The sequence below is a fragment of the Dendrobium catenatum genome, unplaced genomic scaffold (genome assembly GCF_001605985.2).
Source record: "Dendrobium catenatum unplaced genomic scaffold, ASM160598v2 fragScaff_scaffold_1574, whole genome shotgun sequence".
Classification (NCBI taxonomy): domain Eukaryota; kingdom Viridiplantae; phylum Streptophyta; class Magnoliopsida; order Asparagales; family Orchidaceae; genus Dendrobium; species Dendrobium catenatum.
This window is the reverse complement of record NW_021320036.1, coordinates 503,141-520,532: the sequence shown is the minus strand read 5'-3', so window position 1 is coordinate 520,532 and position 17,392 is coordinate 503,141. Positions and strand designations below refer to the sequence as shown.

Below are 17,392 nucleotides of genomic sequence, written 5' to 3'. Positions count from 1 at the left end.
TAAAAAAGTTGGAGAAGACTCTTGTTGTAAGGGTATTTGGAGACAACATCCCATTTCAGTCAGTTTGTTTTGAAATGAGAAGGCAATGGAATCGGTTTGGGAATTTCCACATAACCAGATTGGGCCTTGGATGGTTGTTGTGTTCATTTGATGAAATAAATGTTTTGGAGTACATTTTTATAGGTGGACCATAGTATGTCAAAGGACATATAGTGGGGTGGACAAATGGTCACCATCATTCTCTCCCACATCTCTTCATGAGATTTCAGCACCTTTGTGGATTAGATTGCCAAACTTACCTTTACAATGTTGGGATGAGATTAATATATGCAAAATAGCATCTCAAGTTGGCAAACCCTATCTGCTAGATGGGAAGATGTTTCAATGGAGTAGGAGAGAATTCACAACAATGTGTGTTCAAATTTCATTGGATGTGAAATTACCTTTCGGTATTTGGGTTAAAGGATTGGCAGGAAGATTTTTTCAAAGAATTGAATATGAAGGTATTTCTAAATTATTCTTTGGATGTTGTAAAATTGGGCATATCAAAACTGTTTGTAAGGAGGCAAAAGTAGAGAATGCTAAAATTCCAGAAAATTCTGAAGTTTCGAGAGATAAGAAATTATAAGTAAATCTTGTTGATGTTGATAGTATCAATCATGTTGATGAAGATTCCGCTTATGAGCCATGAATTCAGGTCAAGTATGGCAATAAGAAACCAAAGAATTTTGTGGAAAAGAGAAATAGTAGTAATGAGTCTTCAGTGGCTGTTAAAAAGGTTTATGTTCCCAAGAAAAAAAACATAATTTACTGGAGAAAGGTAATGCTAGTTCAGCTGGAGGACTAAATGCAACTCCAAAGGAACAAGATTTTAATTTGGAAAAATGGGATGATCTGAATGAAGACATGGATGCTGCTAGAAATTTTTTTTAGACCTTGGAAGAGAAAGGTCAAAGAGTAAAGGTAATTAATTCTGAACCAACTCTTGATGTTCTATCTGATATGGATAGGAAAAATACAATTGAGAAATTGGATGTTCATGTGAATGGCTGTGTTGAAGAAGGAGAGTTTGTTGTTGGTAATATTGAAACTATAGTAGACGTTGGTTTAAAAGGTGGAGTGGAGCTTAAGTCGAGTGTGGAGGCATTCAATGTGAACTCTTCTCTGGATAGCAATATGGCTGATAATTCTTCTTCAGGAAAGAAAGTTAAACCTTGTTAAAGAATTAAAATCTCTTAGCTAGGGTAATATTATTACTCTTAATAGAAAGATGGATGGTGGTAAATGTAAGAGGAGTGGGGGTCCTTCCCCCTTGTTTAATCAATGACTTCTTTTGCTTTCTAGAATTATAGAGGGGCCAATAAGAGGGAGGCCGCTATATATCTCAAGGAGTTTATAAAAGACAATGATGTGTTTTTTATTCTTGTTGAAACAAAAATAAACACTATGGAAAATCTTCAGATTCTCAATTATTTGGGAAATTATTGGGATTCTTTTATGGTTCCTTCTGATGGTTTTTTGGAGGTATAATGGTTTAATGGAGGAAGGATTAGGCTTCTTTCTCTGTGATTGAAGTTTCTTTTTAGGTGATTATTGGTAATTTGGATGTTATGAATAAAGGATGTTGGATGGTATCTACTGTATATGGGAGTAGGAATACTCTTGATAGGAAGTCTTTGTGGGATTATTTGGAGAGATATTACTCTGATTATATGCCCTCGGTGATTGGTGGAAACTTTACTTGTGTGTTTTCTCAGGAGGAGAAAATAGGAGGGAAAAAATTCATTTTATCTCAATGTGCTAAGGATGTTAAGATATTCATGAATAATAATGATTTTCATGAGGTTGGGTTTGTTGGACCCGAATTCACTTGGTGCAATAAAAAATCTAGAGGGGCTCGCATTTTAGAAAGATTGGATAGATGTCTCATAAACTCTATAGCTATGAAATCTATTCATCTATCTATTATGAAACATTTGTCAAGAATAGCCTCAGATCATTGCCCTATTATTTTGGAGGTTTTCAAACCGCTTTTGTTCCATAGTAGAGGTATTCATTTTGAAGATGTTTGGGCATCTTATAATGGGGCTATTGCGATTGTGGAGAAATCTTGGAAGAAGTCCACTAGTAATGATCTTGCTACTTCACTAAATTTAAAGTTTAAAAGGACTTTAAGAGCTTTGTTTTATATGAGTAAAGAAAAGTTTAAAAGTATTAATTTGTTGAGAGATTCTTTGAAGAAGGAAATTTTTGAGCTTCAAATGGAGGAGGCAGAATGCTAGACTTTCTGAAGAAAATCTACAGTTACTAAGATCAAAGATAAATGAGCTTAACATAACTCTTGCTCGGCTCAACATTTGGTGGAAACAAAGAGCAAAAGCTAAGTTGATGGAAGTGGGAGACTCAAATTCCTCTTTTTTTCATGCATTTGCAAATGCAAGAAGAAACTCAAATTGGATAAATCACATCAAGGATGACAGAGGCATTGTGAAGGATGATCAATCAAAGGTGCATAAAATTTTTAAAGATTTTTTTAAAATCAAATGGAGGCATAGAAACTATGTGCTTGATGACTGGACAACACCTTGTTATGTTATTGATGGAAGTGATGATGGAAGGTTGGATGTTCATTTACTAAAGAGGAACTTCAAACAGTTGTGGACAATGTTGGGAAGAATATCTCACCTAGTTTGGATGGGATAACATTTTCATTTATCAAAGGCTTTTGGAAAATAATTCAACATGATGTTTGGTGTGCTATTAATTAGTTTCTTACAACAGGAACTATGCATCATTCATGGAAGGAAACTTTGATTGTGTTAATACCAAAGATTCAAGATCCAATGGTTCCCTCCAACTTCTGTCCAATTAGTCTTTGCTTGACTATTTATAAATTAGTTGCAAAAATGATGTTGAAAAGAATGGAGACGGTTATTCACAAAGTCTTTTCGATTGAGCAAGCTGCTTTCATAAGAGGTCGTTCTTTGTCAGAGCATGTGTAATTAGCTCAAGAAGTTTTCAATAAATTTTGATATCCAAAAGAAAAGAAAGGAATTTTGGCTATTAAAATTAATATGGAGCAGGCATATGACATTATTGGATGAAAGTCTCTAAGGAAAGTTCTATATCACTTTAACTTTACTAAAAAAAATTTGGAGTTATTATCGCAATGTGTCATGGACCCTAAATTTTGCATTTTGATCAATGGGAAAAGATTTGATTGGATTGAATCTAAGAGTGGATTTAGATAAGGGTGTTTTTTATCCCCTTATCTTTTTATTTTATGTTCTCAAATTTTATCTAATGCTTTTCACCTTAGTAGAGAGAGTATGGGGATTTAAATTGCTCCTAATTTTCCTAGAATATCTCATCTACTTTACTATGAGGATATTCTAATATTCTCTGAAGCCAACATTAGAAAAGTTTAAAAGGTGAAGAATATTTTAACTAAATGTTGTAAGTGGTATGGTCAAAAGGTGAATCATAATAAATCAATGATTTTATTTGGAAAGTTTGTCAACCGGAGAAGGAAGAAAGACATTGTAAAGGTATTTTGGTTCAATGTTGTTATTGAATTGTGTTATCCTAGTGTAAAGATAACAATAAGGAGGTCACTTTTAACAAATTGAACAGTTGGGGTAAGAATTGTATTTCTTTGGAAGGGAAAATGGTGTTGGTAAAATCAGCTTTCTTATCTTTACCTATTTTTTGTCTTATATTTCTTTGGTTCCATTGGGACACTAAAGGAGTTTGACAAAATGTGTAGAGGGTTTTTGTGGAGTAAAAATAATGGGAATGTTGGAATGCATTATGCTTCTTTGGATTTGTTATGCAAACCAAAAGAAAAAGGTGGTCGTGGTCTCTTTTCGGCTGTTTCTAAAATGGGACTCCTTTGTGCTAAATTTTCTTTGGATTTCTTCATGAAGGATGATTCTTTGCTCAACCCTATCTTAAGAGCCAAATATGGCACTGATTTATGGAATTATCATGTAACGAAAGGGTGTTCTTCAACTTGGAAAATCTTGTGCAATGGTGCAACATATCTTAGAAATATTATAACATGGAGAATCTCTAATGGTAATTCCATTAATTGTTTGCATTATAAATGGATATTGGATAAAAACATTTCTAAATGGCCTACCTTTGTAATTGATTTGGAGATCATAAATTACAATCTATGCTACTTTATCTTGGATACTTGGAATGTGAATCATCTTCAATTGTTCTTCGGCAAGCATCTAGTGGAGTTGATTGTACATATTCCTATTTATTTAGATCAAGGATTAGATCAAATTGAACTGAAATTTAAAGATGTAGGAAAAACTATTGTTGCATTGTCTCAAGAAGCTGTGATGGGGTATGGTTCAAATTGCAGTCACTGGAAATGCATGAAAAAAAATCAAATTGAGACCACGTGTAGAACAGTTTAGGTGAAGATTATACAATGAAGCCATTCCATCCAACCCGTTCTTGCTATACAGGAGATTGATCAACTTTTGTGGATGCCCGAGAGGTTGTGGGACGTGGAAGACACCATTCACATTGCTGGGAGATGTGGAAAACAGCAGAATGTGATTGGTCTGCTAAATAAATGGGGATTTCAGGTTCCACTATTTGATGAATTTGTTGATTGTTTAACCGGATTAGGGAGACTTTTTTGTACAAATTCTATCATTGTTAATATTTATTGTACAACTATTTTTTTTTTTAGTTTGGAAGAGTAGAAATAAACTGGTTCATGGAGGAAAGGAACACATTGATGTATCAATTACGGCAAGCACGGTTTCAATGGCTACTATTACCCTGATTATTAACATTTTTTCAGACAACTGTGATGTCAACCAGCATATGCTATTTTCTTATTGGCATACTCCTCCTCCTTGATGGATAAAGATTAATGTCAATTCTTCTTTAAGGAGTAGCAATAAGGCAGGTATCAGTGGAGTGGTCAGAGATGATAGAGGCGGGTTCTTACTTGCTTTTGGTGTCTAATACCTGCATTGGGATATTGTTCAGTTGGAATTTTTGGTGGTTTGCACTTTAAGAAATGTAATTCAGGATTTGATGTTGGAAGCACGGGGTGTGATTATAGAAGGGGATAATTTCAACATCATCAAGATTCTTCAACAATCTTTGAAGAAATTGAAGAATAAAGAAAGAATTGATGAGAATTTGGCATTCATCCAAAAGTTTAATAAAGTTTCTTCTAATATTTATACTAGAGATTATAATGAATTAGCATATTGTCGTGGTAATTTGGCTTTGGGTAAAACTTTATTTTGAATGTTCTTAATGATGTAGATATTCCTCCTTCTTTCTTGTTTATTTTGAAGGAGGAATGTGAATCTTTAGTATTTAATTACAAGAAAAAAAAATCTACAAATAAGCATTCTTCTAAGTTAAAGAGGACAAGTAGAGAAGGAAGAAAATGACTTAGAAATATCAGAGTTAGTTCAGAATTATAAGCAGGGAAAGGTTTGTAGTTGCTGCTTGCTTGACGAAGAAGATAAGGAGTAGGTGATGTTGTTGGATCGTCGGAAGAATCGGATCTGCTTGAAGGATTTGATCCCAATTCAGGGAACAAGAGGAACACAAGCTTCAAAGCTTCATAAAAGAGATAATAATATTCATCATCCTCAACTCTTCTTACATCACACTATTTATAATACTCAAGTAGAAACCTAGAGAAATCAAGAACGTTCTAGAATCCTATAACAAGTTCGTAAAAAATTAAAATCAAATATTCTAAGGAACAACTTAAACTAAAATGCTCCGCATCATTTTTCTTTGAAGATAAGAGATCTTTAGAAGGAGTTTAGAGGCTTAATGTCTTATAGTATACATATCTAGGTAGAGCAAGACAAATAAGTTGAGGCAATTGGAAGAGAACAACAACACTATCAGATCTGTTATCGAACCATATTAAATGCTAAGCCCACATTGACTTGGGCTATGGAAGAATTATGAACTACTAAAGTGGAACATCAAATTCTTACTTAAATGATGACCCCCTTTTTTTTTTTCTTTTTTTGATAAAAATCTAAAGCTTTTGCCGTCTTATTTATCTTTTCCTCCTGATTATGAACTACAAATGTGATGGTGCACATCTGGCTCTATTTGTTATTAGTTTGGCTTGGCTATAATAGACGATTATAATTGCTATTGGTTTAATGCTTTGCACTTTAATGAATTTGACGAAGAAGAGAAGTTCATTTAAAGGAATTGAGCATTATAGTCAAATAATATATCAAGTTTATCTTGGTGCTTTCTCAAACAATATTGTTCCCTCATATTTTGCCTTGATCTTTCAAACAAAAAACAAGATCTCCTTAACTTTGGCCACTCAAACTTATCAGATTGTATAGGTTTAGGACATGGTTACACTTGTCAGCAAATTGATAGAACAAGACTCTCTTAATAGGGACTTTCTTATGACTTGTGGAGCTAGAAAAGATATCAACGAGATAATCATATTTAAGTTTATTGAGTTCCTTCAGGATCTAATTGAGCCTGAGACTTGAGTTATATGAAAACTTGCACTTTACCAACGTGTGTGATGAAGTTTATAGATTTAGAAAACCTCATTAACATTTTAGTCTTTTAGATCTTATTTAGGAATCTTTTTACATGACAGCATGAAATTAAAGTTTCGTTTGGGACTGTTTTCTTCCTGCTTTTTAAAGCGGCTTTCTACTACAACTTTGCAGTCCATCTTATAGCTTATTCAACAAAGCTATATTTAAGCTTGTTGACATTAACTTTCAGAACCCACTCGAAATGAGGGAATATACTTCTCTAACTTGGTTATTTGAAGCTGACAGGCTTGAAAGTCCTCCGACTTGACTTTTATAATCTTGTTGAGCCAAAGAAATAAATCTTAGGCTTCAAAGACAACTTTGCTTATAATTTGTTTGAAGACTAATTTTCTTTTTTGCATATACAACTGAACGAAATTTCATATTAACCCTTTTCGAGTATTTACTCGAGGTCGTCAATATAAAGGACAATATAAATCAATATATATATACACATATAATTTGTATGCACAGTGCCTTTAGAAATTAGAAGAATGCCAAAACTTGTTTATATATATATATACATACATAATTTTTATTTTTTTTTAAAAAAGCCTCAATCTTATAGGTGACTTTGTATGATAACTTGGATTTTCTTATATTTGTCCTGCATGAAAACATCCCACTGTCCCGTGAGCCCCGTACGCTCGCACAATCTCACGAGCCCACACGTGGCCACCCCCCGCCTTCGCGCCTGATACGTGACCCAGGCAGCCCGCGCCTTGTGCGTGCATTTGCTCAAACCTTCTTGCGGTCTCTGCCTAAGACCTCTTGATCGCGGCACCTCAGCGTTGCCCCCCTTCCAAGCAAGATCAGCCTCCCGCTCAATCCCACACAGATCAAGCATTCTCACCACACGAACCCGACCCCACCTGTTGTGCGAGCATCCTTTTCCAGCTTCTGCACGAACACCACCTTGCTCAGATGCCCGACACGCCCGCTTGATTTCGTTCCGCACCTATTCTCCTTCTTCTTTTCTTGGACAAGAACCTTCCTCCGCATCGAGATCACCTCCACCTGGCTCTGATACCAGTTGTAAAATCTTGGAGGAAGCTTGAGACTCTTTTTGAGTTTTCTTGCAAGATAGGGAGACGAAAAGGGAAATAGAGGAGTAAGCAGCCGTTGGAGGAAAACTACCCAAAGTTTTATTTCATTTTTTTCCAAAACTTTACATTAACATATACATTCTATTCATAAGAATTTACACAAATATGATGCCTCATGGTCATGGAGCAATATAATTAAAATCGGATCAATCAATCCTAACACTTATCACAATATAATTAACATGATTGACTAACTTTTACTCCAAAAATTTTATTTAGCTATTTGTTACTCCAAGAAACAGGGTAGTTCAAAATTTTGTTTGCCACTCATGTGTTATTCCGATGCTGCAAATTCAGGTGCGTTAAGCATACTCGCGGGCACCAAAAAATGAAATCCTTGGTGTGGCTAATAAACAAAGAGGTGTCTTTCTCCTAATTGAAATTCCAAAAGCTTCACTCATGTCAAGCTCCTCTCCATTCTTAGCTGGATACTCCCAATCAAAATAGTATAATAAATATGCGAGAGCCATCTCGATTGTGGCCAATGCGAAATGCATCCCTGGGCAAATTCTTCTCCCAGCACCGAAGGGTATCATCTCAAAGTGAGCTCCCTTCATATCAACATGATTCTCCTCAAACCTCTCCGGCCAAAAGACTTCCGGTTTGTCCCAATACTTAGGATCCCTTGCTATTGCCCACGCGTTCACCATCACCGTCGTCTTTACTGGAATGTCATAGCCCATCACCTTGCACCTCTCTTTGTTCTCCCTTGGCAGCAACAAGGGCGCCGGAGTGTGTAGCCGCAATGTCTCCTTTATCACCAGTTGCAAATAGCTAAGCTTGTTGCTCGTCCACTCCTCGTCTCCTATGATCTTCGTCATGTCGCAGCAGAACGCCTCTCTCACCTCTCTCTGGGCCTTCTTCATGATCGTCGGGTTGAGAACTAGCTCCGAAATTGCCCATTCCAAGGTAGTTGCCGTTGTTTCGCTTCCAGCCAAAAGAATATCCTAAATAAACAATAAATTTTATTAGTTAAGCATTAAATAACTGTTAATTTAATTTATTATTTTGAGCTAACGTTGATGACAGCTTTGATGTTATCATTGGAGAGGGAGAATTGAAGGTTGCCATCTTGTTGGATTTTGAGAAGAACATCTGTGAGATCCTCTGCTTGTAGTAAGTTTCTAGCCCTCTTCTCAATGTGCTCTTGCAGTATTTTTTCCAGTATTTGGTCCAACTTCAGCCAGCATTGCTCAAGCTTCTGTCGAAAACCAGCGATGCGGGTGATGAAATTGGGCATCGATGGGAATAGATCAATCAAGGAGAAACCTGTGTTCGACTCTACTGTTTCTCTGAGCGCCGATTGGAACAAATTCTGGTCTTTGCACCGACTGCCGATAACAGAGATTGCCATGATGTTGCTGCTGAGGTTGGAAAACTCACTGCTTAGGTTGATGTCAGCCCCGGCAGAAGCTGCAAGATTAACAGATCGAACAAGGTGGGAGACCTCTTGCGCTATTATGGTACGAAAGGAGTGGACACGCTTCGGGCTGAGAAGCTCCATGGTGCAGATTCGACGCATCTGGCGCCAAAACTCGCCATATGAAGCGAAGATGAGGCCTTTGCCGTTGTAGAAGAGAGCATCGACGGTGGGGGTGATGGGGCGTGAGGCGAAGTGGATGTCGTGCGTCTGCATGATTTCTTTGGCTCCTTCGGCAGAGGAAATGATGACGGTGTGGATCTCCCCTAGTTTTAGGCGCATGATGGGGCCGTAGATGAGGGAGAGGTCGCATAGTACACGATGGGGAAGGCGGCGGCCGAGGAGATGGTGAATGCTGCCGATGATGGGGAGGTTTTTTGGGCCTGGGGCTTGCGCGTTGGATTGGAGTCGGCGGCGATTGAGCGTTTTGGTGACTGCTTTGATGAGGAGGAATGTTAAGAATATGAAGATGGAAGCGGGGAAAAGCTCCATGCTTGCGACACAATAACGGCAACTAGTTATTGTAGATCTTAAGCGACATGAAACTCGCACTTATAGATCGTCAAATAACATTACTGCCGCAATTTTTTTTTTTTTTAGTTGCTCGTGATCTATTTTGATGCAAACTATTAATTAACTTTTTTGGTTTTCTTTTTTAAGAACTAGTCAACTCCGATAAACACAACTCTCCTTGGCGAGCTTAGGCTTCCAACTAAGAGGTTTAGGATTCGAGTCTATGTATATGTATTGTGTGTGTGAGTTTGATTTAAATAACCTAAATGTCCCAAAAAAAAGTCAACTCCGATAATTGCTTACATGCCGTACCTAATTTCTAAAATATAAAAAATTATTGCACATTTGTTTATAGTGGATACGTGGACCGGCAGCCGTCCATGCGCAAATATTGGCTGATGTCCATGCAATTAATTATTAATATAATATTAGATTTTAATAAAAAGGTTACATTGAGGACGATCAAATTATATAAAAAAATTGGCAAATTTTGTGTTTAATTTTTTATTTGGTGCTTATTGAAATAAAAAATTAAGTAAAAGTTAAAATGATCTGTTCAAGGGCGTTTTCATGCTACCATTTTTTCAAATGAAGTTATTGTGATCAGGAGTGTCAATTCGGATCAACGGGTCGAGTTTGTGTTGAATCCGATTTGACCCGTGCATAAACGGATTGATCCGAACTTGATCCATTTAGCTAAATGGGTCAGGATTTCTAACCTGGACCCGACCTACATGGGTTGACGGGTTGATTCAACCCCACCCGCAAACCCGGGGGCATAGTTGCTGAGACGCCATCAAGGATTCATGTGGACTAGTGGAGACGGAGTGAGGCAGCCTGGCGCCTAGCAGGTCTTCTTTTGGAGGTGGGGCTTGACCAGTTGACTCGAGAACACCAGCGCGAACGCACAACAAGGCTCGAACCGAGACTCGAGAGGCGAGAGCGCCAGCGCTACTAGGCAGGGTCGCAGGAGCTAACAGAACCCGGTTAGGTCGTGGGATTAAGGTTAACCAAGTTAACCCACAGGTTATCGGGTCAATCCGAACCAGACATGTTTTTTAAACATATCATAAATCCAAACTTGGATTCAACTCTTTTCACAAACGGGTTGGCCCGAACTCGAATTTTTTCAGGTCGGGTCCGTGTCAAGTTTTATGGGGCTAGGCCCCGTGGTTTTTCCCCCTTTTTTCAGGGGTTTTCCACGTAAAAATCTTGGTGTCTCATAAATGCTAGACCCTCTCTCTTATCTGATTGCGTGCCGGATTTTCGTACAACGCTAAGACGATAAACTTTATATTTCTCTACCGCCACGAATACTCCTGGACGTAACAACATTTAAGACGTTTTTTCTAATATGAATTAAACAATATTTTTTATTTTTTTTTACAACTTTTATAATCAAAATTAAATTTATATATGATCATAAATTTTAGTATTTTTAAATTGTAGTTTATTTTTTAAAAAATGTCCGGCAAAACTTAATAAATTGTAGTTTCAAGGGTTTATCTAAAAATGAAGCATTTAAATTAATTAATTATTTTTAATAAGTTTTAAATATGATAACAATTATTAAGTTTTAGAGAATAGTTTTTCTTATATATATTTTTTAAAAAATTTAAATTCTTTCAAAATAACATCCTATAAGGAAATAAAATTATATGAAAAATAATAAAATTTTGCTTACTAAAAACACTTACTTTAAAATCATTCAAACACATGAAAATATTTTGTAACTTTGCCTCATTTCTCCTACCGTTGCATATAATTGGTAATTATTCAAGCACGTGAGATTTTTAGTAATTGAAATTATTTACGAAATGATTTTTGTGTTTTATTTTAGTTCATAATAATTAGAAAAAAAATTTAAAAATTCCTTCCGAATTAAAATTTAATTTCTTAAGGAAAAATACTTTTAACTAAAAATCGTAATAAAAAAGCTGAAAACATTTCTACAAATAGTCAAATTCATTTTAAATAAAAAGGAAGAATCAGAAAGCTTCACAAAAAATAATTATTCTCTAATTATATTAAAAAGAGTTATTCTCTGATAATTTTTAATTATATTATCACAGACATGTTGAGCTTCAAACAAGTAATTATATCTTGTGTGGAGCAAAGTAGATGTGGATCTTTGAAAGGATTTTACTAACGAGGTTAGAATGTAAATGGTACAATTGTACTATCATATATGACAAAATGATCGTAGACATTTATACTCTACACAAGCAAACTAATTGAATAGCATATTAAATTATACATACGATTATCCATAGCGAATAGCGGCTTTCACTTACATATCTTGATGGATAATAATATATATAACTCGATAGTCATGAGATTTCTTTCATTCAATATATTAATTTGAATGTGGTGTATTAGATGTGGGTGTTAGTTTCACATGGGTTCAAGCCTCTGTGATAAGCAGGGGCGGAACCAGCTTCAATTTTGAGGGGGGGCAAATACAACACAAAAAATAATTAAATATTTTAAAAAATAATATGATATATCTATATATTACAAAAAGTTTTTAAAAAAAAATTAAACAAGAAAAATAAAGAAAAAAAAGGTGTAATTAAATTATCATGAAAATCATGAATAAGAATAGCCCCCCCTAAAGACTACATGGTTCCGCCCCTTAGGAACCAGTCTTTTATTTTAAGGTTGACAAATTTTACATATAATGGACTAATATTTTACAAAAATAATATGAGAATATAATTCAAAGTAAAACCATTATAATTCATAAATTGAAAATTATTACAAGCTTAATTAATAATTTATTTTGTATTTTTGATAATATTGCATTAAAATTTAATTGATAATCAAATAAAATATATCTTTTTCAATATAAGGCACCAGACAATCATTAAGTCAATCATCACCCATTCTACTACGTAATCGATATTTGAAAATTCTCATTGCATAAAATGTTCTCACCACTGTAGCAGTAATAACTGACAAAGTTAATGTTGAAGCAATGAGTTTGTAAATAAGAGGATACACACCATCATACATGAACTTAACAAATTGCTTTAAAAGATCAACAATACTGCTCAGAGAGGAGAACTTATCACTTGTACATATATCAATAATATATGTTGATCATTAACTTTTAAGAGCTCAAATCTCAATTGTTAAAAAATCACTTAGATATAACTATGCTAAATATATCAATTTTCTCTCATCTTAAATTGGGAAGGTATCCATTGGGTTTAGGCTTGCCACACAACGAAACTTGAAATGGACAAGAAGACTGAAAAATATTTCCCCAAAGAACCATATTTCCAAGTATTAAGGCTTGTGATATGGTGATGATAACAAATTTGAAGTAATCTAATCCTTCCCCAAATAACTATATTTGCTGAATTATTTTTTTCCCTCATTAAAGATACTTTGTAGATGCCATCTATTTTACACTGAATTGAAATTAGAATTAAGCTATATCCTATACGATATTTCATACTTAAAGAATAAAACAATCTAGATAGATTTTGAAGTTTGTGAATTCGACTAATGGATATAAATGCTCCAAAGAAAATAAAATTATGATGGCTTGCAATTTTCTCCCTTCAGAATCATAAATTTATCAGTTCTATTATAAACAATCACAAATTTAGAAGGATAGACTGACTCCTTTTACCTAATTGTAGTTATTGGAAAAAAAAAAAAGAACTTCTTGTTCTCTAATTGTAGTCACTAAAAAAAAAAAAAGATCAGCCATACCTTAAAAACTCCTCTTTGCACATGGCAAGCATTGGCGGTCGTAATTCGGAACCGGTTGGATGTGGGACGGCATTATTTTCAAGATTGAATTATTTTCAATTTTTAAATCACATAAAAATTTCCTCAAAAGTTGTGGTGCGTATTTTTGAACTTCTTGAGTTTTGACATCCGAAAATAGAGAGCAACTGATATATATCATCAAAAAATTAACTTGATTGAGCATGAATCTCAAGGCAAAATCAAGTTGGAAACTTCTGAAATTAAATTTCAAATGATCCAAACTCCATTTCCAGCAAACTTTTAATCAAACTAAATTTCTTAAAAATACGAACCCAACGATACCAAATCCAACCTAATCTGGCCCCAAATGAGTCCAAATCAAAAATTCGAAGCACATTTGAAAAATTTAAACCATAAGTTGGATGACCAAATGATTTTCAAAAGTGACATGCTTATAGTCAAATCGAGCAGCTCGGTGACACAAATCTAACGAGCCTATGTTTAATGAATTCTGATATCATTAACAAATTCAAATGCACAGTAAATAATCCACTATCATACGAATTAACATTGACCGTCCATTCAAACCACCTTGATTTACTCTTGATAAACCTCATATTTACTAGTCATGCCACTCTTAGAAAACTACAAATAGACCTCTAATTTATCATGGAAAGGGGACCCCAAGCAAGGAAAAGAACTCTCCTATAACCAGACTCTTTTCGACGACTGTCAAAGTTTCGCCTCACCATCAACTGTCGCTGGACTTCTGCTCGGTCGCCGACTAACGGTGGACTTCCTCCCAACCACTGAATATGGACGGACTTCTGTCCTGTCGTCGATTGATGTCGGACTTCCGACTGACAATCAACTAATACCAGATTTCTACTCAAATACTGACTAACGCATGACTTCCGCTTGATTGTTGACTGACGCCAGACTTTTGCCCAACCGACGACTAATGCCGGACTTCCACTCAACCACCAAACATTGCCGAACTTTCATCTGGTCTCTATTTGTGACTACATTTAAACACTACGGTTGATTGTTTTATTCTGACCATCCTCAATTTCAAAGAAGAATCATACACTTGTATCTTTTCAAATACTTGTCGAATCATTTCAATTGGGCGTGACCACGTGGTTTTTCATTTTTTTTAGGGTTTCCATGTAAAAATTCTAGTATTTCCTTTTCCTTCTGTTTGTGTGCTAGATATCCATAAAATGTTGAGATGAAAAATTTTAACTCTATTGCCGTGTTTAATCTAGCCCGCAACACACACACATATATAACTTGAACAATGTCTTTAGAAGAATGCCAAAACTTCTTTTTACACGCATAAAAAAAAACAAGCTTTAAACATTAAAAAAACAATCTTATAGGTGATTTTGTATGATAACTTGGATTTTCTTACATTTGTCCATTCACATGCGCCTCCACCTGGTCTCTGGGAGAGACCTCCTGATGGCGGCACCTCTGTGTTCTCCCTTCCACGCAGGATCAGCCTCCCACTCAATCTGGCATAGATTAGGCATTCTGAGTGAACAAACCTGACCCCGACTATTGTGCGAGCCTACTTTTCCAGCTTCTGCGCTTACTCCACCTTGCTCATATGTCCGACACACCCGCTTTATTTCATTCGCACACTTGCGTCTCCTTTTTCTTTTCTTTGAATAAGAACATTCCTCCACCTTGAGATCACCTCCATCTAGCTCTGATACCACTTGTAAAATATTGAAGGAAGCTTGAAACTCCTTTTGAGCCTTCTTGTAAGAGAGAGTGGGGAGAGAGAGAGAGAGAGATCAGCCTATACATTTTAATTATAGAAATTTACATAGATGTGATGTCTCATAGAGCAATATAATTAAAATTGGACCAATCAATCATAACACTTATAACAATCTAATTAACATGATTGACTAAATTTTACATTTTTTTTTAATAAGCTTTTTGTCCCTCCAAGCAACAGGGTAGTTCATTTTCTCTTTAAAATTTGTTTTCCACTCATGTGCTAGGTGTGGCTAATAAACAAAGAGGTGTCTTTCTCCTAATTGAAAGTCCAAAATCTTCACTCATGTCAAGCTCCTCTCCATTCTTAGCTGAATACTCCCAATCAAAAAAGTATAATAAATATGCGAGGGCCATCTCCACTGTGGTCAATGCGAAATGCATCCCTGGGCAAATTCTCCTCCCAGCACCGAAGGGTATCATCTCAAAGTGAGCTCCCTTCATATCAACATGATTCTCCTCAAACCTCTCCGGCCAAAAGACTTCCGGTTTGTCCCAATACTCAGGATCCCTTGCTATTGCCCACGCGTTCACCATCACCGTCGTCCTTACTGGAATGTCATAGCCCATCACCTTGCACCTCTCTTTGTTCTCCCTTGGCAGCAAAAATGGCGCCGGAGTGTGTAGCCGCAATGTCTCCTTTATCACCAGTTGCAAATAGCTAAGCTTGTTGCTCATCCACTCCTCGTCTCCCATTATCTTCGTCATGTCGCAGCGGAACACCTCTCTCACCTCTCTCTGAGCCTTCTTCATGATCATCGGGCTGAGAATTAGCTCCGAAATTGCCCATTCTAAGGTAGTTGCCATCGCTTCGCTTCCAGCCAAAAGAATATCCTAATTAAACAGAAAAATTTTATCAGTTAAGCATTAAATAACTATTAATTAAATTTATTATTTTGAGCTCACGTTGATGATAGCCTTGATGTTATCATTGGAGAGAGAGAATTGAAGGTTGCCATCTTGTTGGATTTTGAGAAGAACATCTGTGAGATCCTCTGCTTGCACTAAGTTTCTTGCCCTCTTCTCAATGTGTTCTTGCAATATTTTTTCCATTATTTGGTCCAACTTCTGCGAACATCGCTCAAGCTTTTGTGGAAAACCTGCGATGCGGGTGATGAAATTGGGCATCGATGGGAATAGATCAATCAAGGAGAAACCTGTGGTCAACTCTACTATTTCTCTAAGCGCCGACTGGAACAAATTCTGGTCCTCCCACCGACTGCCGATAACAGAGATTGCCATGATGTTGTTGCCGAGGTTGGCAAACTCACTGCTTAGGTTGATGTCAGCGCCAGCAGAAGCTGCAAGATTAACAGATCGAACAAGGTGGGAGACCTCTTGCGCTATTATGGCACGGAAGGAGTGGACACGCTTCGAGCTGAGAAGCTCCATGTTGCAGATTCGACGCATCTGGCGCCAAAACTCGCCATATGAAGCGAAGATGAGGCCTTTGCCATTGTAGAAGAGGGCATCGACGCTGGGGGTGATGGGGCGTGAGGCGAAGTTGATGTCGTGGGTCTGCATGATTTCTTTGGCTCCTTCGGCAGAGGAAATGATGACGGTGTGGACCTCCCCTAGTTTTAGGCGCATGATGGGGCCGTAGATGAGGGAGAGGTCGTATAGTGCACGATGGGGAGGACGGCGGCCGAGGAGATGGTGAATGCTGCCGATGATGGGGAGGTTTTTTGGGCCTGGGACTTGCGCGTTGGATTGGAGCCGGTGGCGATCGAGCTTTTTAATGATTGATTTGATGAAGAGGAATGTCAAGAAAAGGAAGATGGAAACGGGGAAAAGCTCCATGATTGCTACAATAATGGAAGCCATTGATCTGATCTTTAGTGTAATGAAACACGCATTTATAGATCGTCGAATAGCACATTAGTTGGTTACTCGTGAAACACGGTAAATTATTGGGTTCGAATACTGGACGTCAATGAAAATAAGTCACTTCATTTTCTATTTCTCGGAAATTGCTCAATACCGAGAAATACCGAGCTCAGTATTACTCGGTATTGTGAAGTACTGAATTCAGTACTTCATAATATCGAGTTCAGCACTACTCGGTATTACCAAAAGATAAACGATATCCGATATCCGAACCTAATAATTCCCCGTGAAACACGCATTACGGCAACTTTTTTTTTAGTTGCTCGTGATATATTTTGATGCAAACAATCAATTAATTATTTTGGTTTTCATTTTTAAGTACTAATGAACTCCAATAATTGCTTACATGCCGTGCTTAATTTCTAAAATATCAAAAATTA

General features: G+C 36.4%; 1 protein-coding gene across 1 annotated transcript; it reads right to left on the bottom strand.

Moving 5' to 3' along the window:
* Positions 1-7,708: 7,708 nt before the first annotated feature.
* Positions 7,709-16,983, bottom strand: LOC110108171. The gene is made up of 5 exons (XM_020838688.2): positions 16,032-16,983; positions 15,350-15,959; positions 10,377-10,587; positions 8,700-9,630; positions 7,709-8,628 (listed from the first exon to the last, which is right to left on the bottom strand). The coding sequence occupies exons 1-5, from the start codon at positions 16,947-16,949 to the stop codon at positions 7,984-7,986; spliced, it is 3,315 nt and encodes a 1,104-aa protein (XP_020694347.2). The 5' UTR covers positions 16,950-16,983; the 3' UTR covers positions 7,709-7,983.
* Positions 16,984-17,392: the final 409 nt, after the last annotated feature.

Coding starts and splice junctions, on each gene's coding strand:
- LOC110108171 (XM_020838688.2), bottom strand. CDS start 16,949: ATGGCTTCCATTATTGTAGCAATCATGGAGCTTTTCCCCGTTTCCATC. Junction 10,588..15,349: donor TTGTTTATTAGCCACACCTA/GCACATGAGTGG, acceptor GGGTTCTGTTAG/CTCCTGCGACCCTGCCTAGT. Junction 8,629..8,699: donor ACATCAAAGCTGTCATCAAC/GTTAGCTCAAAA, acceptor TTGTTTATTTAG/GATATTCTTTTGGCTGGAAG.